This window comes from Cebus imitator, unplaced genomic scaffold, assembly GCF_001604975.1.
Source record: "Cebus imitator isolate Cc_AM_T3 unplaced genomic scaffold, Cebus_imitator-1.0 Scaffold263, whole genome shotgun sequence".
Lineage (NCBI taxonomy): Eukaryota > Metazoa > Chordata > Mammalia > Primates > Cebidae > Cebus > Cebus imitator.
The window spans coordinates 1,739,016-1,748,517 of NW_016107578.1; the positions used below are offsets into that span (position 1 = coordinate 1,739,016).

General features: G+C 46.6%; 1 protein-coding gene across 1 annotated transcript in view; it reads left to right on the top strand.

Moving 5' to 3' along the window:
- The window catches only part of MUC16 (mucin 16, cell surface associated), a 146,342-nt gene that overhangs the window by 87,019 nt on the left and 49,821 nt on the right, over positions 1-9,502 (top strand). The window contains 17 exon segments of the mRNA XM_037728349.1: positions 73-108; positions 362-427; positions 1,226-1,350; positions 1,609-1,676; positions 2,291-2,463; positions 2,793-2,828; positions 3,087-3,152; positions 4,322-4,446; positions 4,652-4,719; positions 5,453-5,625; positions 5,938-5,973; positions 6,238-6,303; positions 7,266-7,390; positions 7,589-7,656; positions 8,251-8,423; positions 8,761-8,796; positions 9,060-9,125. Of these exon segments, the coding sequence (XP_037584277.1) occupies positions 73-108; positions 362-427; positions 1,226-1,350; positions 1,609-1,676; positions 2,291-2,463; positions 2,793-2,828; positions 3,087-3,152; positions 4,322-4,446; positions 4,652-4,719; positions 5,453-5,625; positions 5,938-5,973; positions 6,238-6,303; positions 7,266-7,390; positions 7,589-7,656; positions 8,251-8,423; positions 8,761-8,796; positions 9,060-9,125 (1,506 nt within the window).

The window sequence follows — 9,502 nt, forward strand, 5'->3', positions numbered from 1 at the left end:
AGCCCTAATTCCTGTTTGGTCCCCCAGCTCTCCTTAACCCTTACCCACTATCCTCCTTCCCTCTCTCTGCAGGTTTCACTCATTGGATCTCCATATCAACCACCATCAGTGAGTATTCAACTGATGCTCTAGTACTCCCAATTCTACTCCAAGCAGGGCAGGAGCTGAGCCCTCCCTATAAACAATTATGTCCTCTTCATGAGAGAAAGTGCTGGGAGAGCACAAGTGATTCCCTCTTCCCTATGCCCAAAAAGAAACACAGTTTAAGACCCTCCTGCAGCAAACCTCATAATAGTCCTACCTACTGGCATTTCTGCCATGAGAATGCTTGCTGCTTTCACTGATGAGGGCTTCTCTTTAGCTCCTGGGACATCCACCGTGCACCTGGGAACCTCTGGGATCCCATCTTCCCTCCCTAAACCTACAGGTAACTATCAGCCAATGGCACCTCCATTAGAGCATCCCTGCTGAGTGTAAACATTTCTGCCATCATGCACTTAAATAAAGATAAAAGTCATAGTAAATGTAGTGATGAGGAGTCAACCTGCAAGCTTTATTGAGCTCCTACTATGTGCCAGACCCTAGAGATACAGCAGGGAACATAGAAATAGATAGCAGTTTCTGTTTAAGATAGCTTATATTCCTGTGGTGATGGTGATGTAGGTGATGGTGATGACAATGATGCTGGTGATAATGAAAATGATCATGATAAAGTTGATGGTGGTGGTGATGACAATTATGATGACAGTGATGAGGATGATGACAATGCTGGGGGTGGTGGTTATGACAGGAATAGTTATGTAAGGATAGTAATAATTATGGTGGTGGTGATTGACAAAAATGATGGTAATGTTGGCACTCATGTTAATGAAGATGGTGATGATGATGGTGCTGGTGGTGGGGTTGGTGCCAATGGTGGTGATTATGACAGTAATAATATTCATGGAGACAATCACAGTGATGTTGAAAATGAAGGTGGTGTTAACAATGGCAATAGATGAGATCTGGCACTCTGGAACACCACAATCTATGCTTAGCATCTAACTACTATTATTTAATGTGCTCTATCAAAAACATCTATCATAATAGCCAAAGGAGGCATGAAAACCTTATATTTTATCATTCACTTTAAATCCTGTTGCATATGTTTAGAAATAAATCTATTGCAAGCTCTTAAATGTTCTCTGCTTTTAAACAGAGTGTTTATTTCCCACCTTCACTATAGCCGCCAGCCCTCTCTTAGTGCCATTCACACTCAACTTCACCATCACTAACCTACAGTATGAGGAGGACATGGGTCACCCTGGCTCCAGGAAGTTCAACACCACGGAGAGGGTTCTGCAGGGTCTGGTGAGAGCCCCACCTATCTCACTCTGCCCTACCCACCTTACCTATATCACCTATATGTCACCTATATGGCCAGGGAAGATCTTACCCACCTCCCCTCACCCCCAGAGATAAAAGCCCTACCCAGTCTATTGATGTCAACTCTACCAACCAGCCCCACCTACCTCACCTACCTCTGGTGAGCCAGCCCCACCTACCTCACCTCTGCCCTGCCCCTACTTCCTCAGCCCTACCACTCACCTCCCTCTGCCTCCCCCACAGCTCAAGCCCTTGTTCAACAGCACCAGTGTTGGACCTCTATACTATTGCTGCAGACTGAGCTTGCTCAGGTGAGATCTTAGAATTTCCAGCCTGGCTGCCCCAATTGTTTGTAGTCTCAATGAGTTTGAACTTCTTTTTTCCTGTCCCTTTTGTGGTTATTCCTACCAAAGATGGAATTCAGGAAACAGTGGCTCCAGGACTAACCTGTCTCCTGGTACTAGCCATGCCCCTGCCCCCACTTCCAAACTGACTTAGAGATTCCAGAGTCCATCAGCAGGACTGGACTTGTACTGTGGCCATCCCTTCAAATTCCTGGTTTTCCCCCCACCTCCCTTGACCTTAGGTGTTAAATTCTGTAACCAGGATTTCTCTCAAGACAAACATGCCTCAACCACCTGCTTTCATACCCAATTCCAGCTCTTGAGCTATCTTAAGTCTGAGCTCTCCTGTTTCCATGCTGTGAGAATGCAGGATCCACCCAGACATTTTAGGAAAACGATTGTGTCCACAATTATGCTTGCTGTCCCAGGCCAGCCAGTGCACTCAGAGAACCTAACTGTTCCTTCTCACCTCTGCATTAGACTTTTTATTTCCTCTGTCCTTCTTGTCCTTCACTCTGCCATCTCGGAAATTCTCCTTAGGCAATTCATTTATTGCCATTCTCCTCACTGCCTCTCCCCAGGCCTGAAAAGGATGGAGCAGCCACCAGATTAGACACCGTCTGCCACTATCGCCCTGACCCCAAAAGCCCTGGGCTAGACAGAGAGCAGCTGTACTGGGAGCTGAGCCAGTTGACCCACAGCATCACTGAGCTGGGCCCCTACACCCTAGACAGGAACAGTCTTTATGTCAATGGTAAGCAGCTGTGATGTGATTAGAGTCTTTTTATCCTGGCTGGGTAGCCTCTACTCTCTGGCTTGAGGTCACATGCCCTGCCTGGACATTGAGGGCTAGCACATGTCTGTATGTGGTGATTGATGTCAGAATGTCATGATTTCTTCTTTATCTTGAACTGATTTCATCCTTAGTACCTTCTTCCCTTATACATAGATTCTGACAGAGAATCTCCAAAGGCCACTGTTTCATGAAACTCCTTTCATTCCTCCTGGGTAACCTTGACTTTTGTTTGATCCCCCACCTGTCCCTTGACTCTTATCGACTCTCCTCCCTTCCTCTCTATGCAGGATTCACCCATCGGAGCCCTGTGCCCACCACCAGCAGTGAGTATTCTACTGATGTTTCAGTGGTCCCAATCCTACACCAAGTTTAGCAGGAGCTGTCCCCTATTCATAAGCCCTTATGTCCTTTTCATAAGGGAAAGAACATAGAGGGCACGAATTATTCCCTTCTCCACTGCCTCAGCTAACCAGAGTCCCAGCTGAATCCCTACATGCAAAAGTCTCCATGAATAGTCCCTCCTGCTGCCATTACTTCCATGAGAGTGCTTGCTCCTTTCACTAATGAGGGCTTCTCCTCAGCTCCTGGGACCTTCACAGTACAGCTGGAAACCTCTGGGACTCCATCATCCCGCCCTGGTCTCACAGGTAAGTACCTCAATGGCACCTCTGTTAGAGCATGGTTGGTAAGTGTAAACACCTCTGCCATTATTCACTCAAAGATGGAAATACACAGTAAATCTAGTAACGATAAGTCAACCAACCAACTTCATTGAGCACTGCCTCTGTATCAGGACCTGGATATACATCAGGGAACAAAAAAAAAGAAAAAAAAGAAAAAGCACTGCCCTCAGTGAGCTTATATTATTGTGATGATGATGGGGGGATGGTGATGATGATGGGGGTGGTGGGGGTGGTGGTGATGATGGTAAGGATACTGTGATGGTTGTGATGATGATGGTTATGGTAGTGGTAATCATGGGAAAAATGAAGGTCATGGTGATGGTGGGATGATGGTGGTGGGGGTGGGGATTACAATTGGCAATAATTATGGGTTTGTTGGCAATAACGATAATAACAATTATGATGATGATGGTTGTGTTGTTGCGGTGATGATGTTGGAGTGGTGATGATGATAGCAATGGTGATAATGATGGTAAAGATGATGATGGTTGTTTGGATGATGACAGTGTTGCTGGTTATGATGGTAATGATGATGTGATTGTAGTGATGATGTTTGTGGTGGTGTTCAGGCAGATTATGACACTGGTGATGGTGGCGTTACTGGGGATGACAATAATGATGGCAATGGTGATTACGATGACAATGATCATGATGATTATTCAGATGACAGTGATGGTGATTATGTTGGTAATGATGATATGACAATGGTGATGATGATGCTTGTGGTAGTGTTGATGGGGATTATCATGGTGGTGATGGTGGCGGTGCTGATGGTGACAATAATGGTGATGATGATGGTGATGAAGATAATGGTGATTACAGAGGTACCAGGTATTATCTGATATTTTTCAGCACTGAATATGCACCAAAAGCTGGGCTCAGAATCTAACCAGTATTATTTAATATGCCTTAAAAAATAATTTCTAACAAGAAGGGAACAGAAAACTTTCATTTTGTCATTCATTTTAAATTATGTTGCATATGATTAAAATTAAATCTATTGCAAACTCTTCAAGTCTATTGCAAAAGTGGAGAACCATGAAGAGTTTGTAGTAGACTTATTTTTAATCATATGCAACAGATTAAAAATACAAACAAATACAATAGGGTTTGTTTCCCACCTTTTGCTACAGCCACCGGCCCCCTACTGCTGCCATTTACCCTCAATTTTACCATCACTAACCTGCAGTATGAGGAAGACATGCATCGCCCTGGCTCCAGGAAGTTCAACACCACGGAGAGGGTCCTTCAGGGTCTGGTGAGAGCCCTGCCCACCTTACTCTGTCCTGCCCACCTTACCTGATCCCAACAATGTCACCCATGTCAGGGCCATGGAAGAGAATCTCATCCACCTCCCCCAGAGACACAAGCCCTGCCCACTGGTGCCAGCTGCACCTGCCACACTTGTGCCCCACCACTATGCCCCCAGCCCTCCTAGTCACCTCCGTCTCCCTCTTCCACAGCTCAGGCCCTTGTTCAAGAACACCAGTGTCGGCCTTCTATACTCTGGCTGCAGACTGGCCTTACTCAGGTGAGACCTTAGAAGAGGCAACCTGGCTGCCCTAGTTGTTCCCAGTATCAAAGAGTTTGGATTGATTTTTTTTTTCTTGCCATCCTTGTGAATGTCCTCACAACAGATAGAATTCAGGAGGCAGTGGCCTCAAAACTAATCTATCTCCTGATACCATCAGCACCACTCCCAATCAAGTGAGAGATTCTGCAGAGACCATCAGCAGAACTAGGCTTCACCCTGGGCCTCCCTCTGATTCCCTCCTTTCCACTCACTTCCCTTTCCTCCAGTTGTTAAATTCTGTGCTCAGGATTTCTCTTAAGACAAACATGCCTCATCCATTTGCTTTCATCCCCAAGTCCAGCTCTTCATCCGTCTCATGTCTGAGTACCATATATAGTCATAGGCGTCATTTTGATTTGAGCAGGGGTTTATTTAGGATAGGTAAAAGGAGGTGTGCTATGTAGTCAGGATGGGATACTGGTAGCTGGCAAAGGTGAGCTTTTTTCTTGTCTCCATGCCATGAGAATGCAGGCTTCACCTTGCAATTTTATGAAAGTTCTTGCATCTATGACACGGCTCACAGTCCTGGACTGGCTGGCAGCCGGGACATTCAGAGAATCTAAATGTGACTTCTTACCTCTTTCCCATGCTTCTCATTCCCTCTGACCCCTTCCTGTCTGGCCCCAAGAAATCTCAGAACTCCTCCTGAGGCAATTTTTAAATTGTTATTCGCTTCATCTACCCTCCCCAGGCCTGAGAAGGATGGGGCAGCTACCAGAGTGGATGCTGTCTGCAGCCATCGTCCTGACCCCAAAAACCCTGAGCTGGACAGAGAGCGGCTGTACTGGGAGCTGAGCCAGCTGACTCAGAGCATCACTGAGCTGGGCCCCTACACCCTGGACAAGAGCAGTCTCTACGTCAATGGTGAGCAACTTGGATGTGGCTGGAGTCTCTTCCTCCTTGCTGGGCAGCCTCCACTCTCTGGCCTGAGGTCACACTCCCTGCCTGGCTACTGAAGGCTCAGTCATGTTGTCTGTATGTGGTGGATAAGGTCAAAACTTCATGGTTTCTTCTTCATCTCAAACTGAGTTTACCCTCAGGACCTGTTTTCTAAATCTGAGGGTGCTAATAGAGAATCTTCAATGGCCTGTGTTCTGGGAAACTCCTTCCATTGCACCAGAGTACTCCAGCGTTCCCTAAACACTTACCCACTCTTCTCCCTTCATCTCAATGCAGGTTTCACCCATCGGAGTTCCCTGATGACCACCAGAAGTGAGTATTAATGGATGTCCCAGTACTCCTGATCCTATGCCATACAGGGCAGGAGCTTCTCTCTCCTTCTGTGCCTCTATATCCTCTTCATGAGGGAAGGAATGGAGAGAGCCCAAGTTATTCCCTTTTCCATGTGGCCCAGCTCCAGATGGAGATCCCACTCAAGCCCCACATGCAGCAAGGCCTGTAAATATCCCTACCTGCTGGTATTTCTGCCCTGAGAGTGTTTGCTACTTTCAGTAATACAGCAAACCTTCTCCTCAGCTCCTGAGACCTCCACAGTGCATCTGAGAACCTCTAGAACTCCAGCCTCCCTGTCTGGACCCACGGGTGAGCACTATTCAGTAGCATCTCTATTACAGCATGCCTGAGGAGTGTCAACATCTCTGCCATTTTCACTCAAATAAAGATAAAAAGTCCTAGTGAATCTAGTGATGAGAAGTCAACCAACAAATTTTATTGAGCACCTGGCTTCTTCAGGGCCCTAGGGATAAGGCAGAGAACACAAAAGAAATAAAAATCTCTGACCTCAGGAAGGTTATATTATCATGATGATGATGATGATGATGATGATGATGAAGATGGGGTGGTGGTGATGATGGTGGTGCACATGACAATAATGATGGTGTTGCTGATGATGTTGGTGATGCTGATGATGGTGATGATGATGGTGGTGGTGGTGATTTTGATGGTGATGATGATAGTGGTCGTGATTATGGGAAGGATGATAGTGGTGGTGGTGACATCATAGTTCTCATGGTAATTGACAATGTGATCGTGATGTTGACAATGAGGATAATGATGATGGTGATGATGATGGTGGCGGTGGTGGTGTTAATGGTGGTTTTGATGGTAAGAATGATATGACGATGGTGTTAGTGACCATGTGCTAGTGGTGATTGTATGGATGATGGTGGTTGTGGTGGTGGTGTGATGATGATGATGGGGTGGGGATGATAGGGATTATGATGGTCACGGTTTTAGTGCTGATGCTCGTGGTGATGACAATAATAATGGTGATGGTCACAGTGTTGCTGATGATCATGGTGTTGACAAAGGTAGTAGATAATGTCTAGTGGTATGGAATATTGAATATGTACCAGGAGCTGTGCTCAGCATCTAGCTCCTATTATTTAGCATGTTCTATGAAAACTATCATTATAGTCAAGGGATGTATGAAAACCTTTTATCACTTTAAATCCTGTTACATATGTTTAGAAATAATTCTATCACAAATTCTTCAATGTTAGTCCACTTTTGAACACAGCGTTTATTTTCCACCTTCACTATAGCCGCCAGCCCTTTCCTGGTGCTATTCACAATTAACTTCACCATCACTAACCTGCGGTATGAGGAGAACATGCATCACCCTGGCTCTAGAAAGTTTAACACCACAGACAGAGTCCTTCAGGGTCTGGTATGAGCCCCACCTACCTCATTCTATCCCACTCACCTTGTTTAGTACTGTCCACCTCACCTATGGAAGGTGGGAAGGCATGGAAGATCTCACCCCATTTTGCCCCCAGATATGCATGCCCCAACCACTGATGCCAGCCATGCCCACCTCCCTTCTACCATACCCCTATGACTTCAGTCCTCCCTCTCTCCCCCACAGCTCAGGCCTCTGTTCAAGAACACTAGTGTTGGCCCTCTGTACTCTGGCTGCAGACTGACCTTGCTCAGGTGAGAACTAAGAACAGCCAGTCTGACTGTTCTTAGAAGTTTGACCTGCTTCCTTTCTGCACTCCCTGGAGATGTCCACAGCACAGGTGGAATCTAGGGGGCAGTGGCTCCAAGACCAATGTGCTTCCTGGTCTTACCACCTCTCCCCTCATCTGAGAGATTCTACAGAGCCTATCAGCAGGACTGGGCTTCTACCATGATCATCCCTCTGAATTCCCTCCTTTCCCCTACCTGCCTTTCCACCAGTTGTTAAATTCTCTTCCCAAAATTTCTCCCAAGAAAAGCACGCCTCATCCACTTGTTTTCATCCCCAATCCCAGCTCTTCACCTGTCTCAAGTATGAGTTCTCCTGATCCCATGCTACAAGAATGCAGTTTCCACTTTGCAATTTTATAAAAATCTTTGCATCCATGATTCTGCTCTTAGTCGCAGGCTGGCTGAGAGTCAGTGCGCTCAGAGAATGGAAATGTGGCTTCTCCCTTCTGTATCAGCCTTCTCATTTCTTCTGGACCCTCCCTGTCTTGCCTCCTGGGATCTCAGGACCCCTCCCTTGGCAATCCATGTACTGTCTTTCCCCAATCTTGCCCTCCCCAGGCCTGAGAAGAATGGTGCAGCCACTGGAGTGGATGCCATCTGCACCTACCGCTCTGACCCTAAAAACCCCGGGCTGGACAGAGAGCAGTTATACTGGGAGCTGAGCCAGCTGACCAAGAGCATCACTGAGCTGGGCCCCTACACCCTGGGCAGGAACAGTCTCTATGTCAATGGTGAGTCGCTTTGGTGTGGCTGGAGTCTCTTCCTCCTTGCTGAGAAGCATCTACTCTCTGCCTTAAGGTCACACTCCCTGCCTGGCTATTGAATACTCAGCCATGTTGTCTGTATGTGATTCCAACCATGAAGGTTGGAACTTCATGGTTTCTTTTTCATCTTGGACTGAGTTCATCCTCAGGATCCACTTTCTAGATCTGAGGGTGCTGATAAAAAATCTTCAATGACTCATGTTCTAGGAAATTCCTTCCATGGCACCAGAGTACTCTGACCCCTATATAGTTTCCCACTACTCCCTTAATCCTTACCCACTCTCCTCCCTCCCTTTCTACACAGGCTTCACACAGCAGAGATCCGTGCCCAGCACCAGCAGTGAGTATTCCACTGATGTTCCAGTGCTCCTGTTCCTACACCATGCAGGGCAAGAGCTGACCCCTTCTCACCTGCCCCTATGTCCTCTATGAGCACAGGAGCTGGGACAGCACAAGTTACTCTCTTTCCCTTCTGGCCCAAGTCTCTTCAGAGAGAGACCCCGCTCAAGCCCCACATGCAGCAAGGTCCATACATACTCTGATCTGCTGGCATTTCTGCCATGGGAGTATTTGATGCTTTCACTAATGAGGTCCTCTCCTCAGCTCCTGGGACCTCCTCAGTGGACCTGGGAACATCTGAGACTCCAGCTTCTCAATCTGGCCCCTCGGGTAAGTACAAATCAGTCGCATCTCTGTTAGAGCATGCTTGATGAGTGTCAACATCTCAGCCATTTTTGCTTAAATAAAGATTTAAAAATCCTAGCGACTCTACTGATGAGGAGTCATCTAACAAACTTAATTGAGTGCCTAGTTTCTGCAGGGCTCTAGGGATAATGCAGGGAACACAAAAGAGATAAAAAATCTCGCTGCAAGAAAGCTTATTTTATTGTGAGGGTGATGGGGGTTGTTGGTGATGAGATTACTGGAGATGATGACAATATGCTAGTGATGATGATGGTGATAAGGATGATAATTATGAAGATGGTGATGGGGATGATGATTATGGAGGGGATGATGATGTTGGAGGGGATGATGATGTTGGAGGG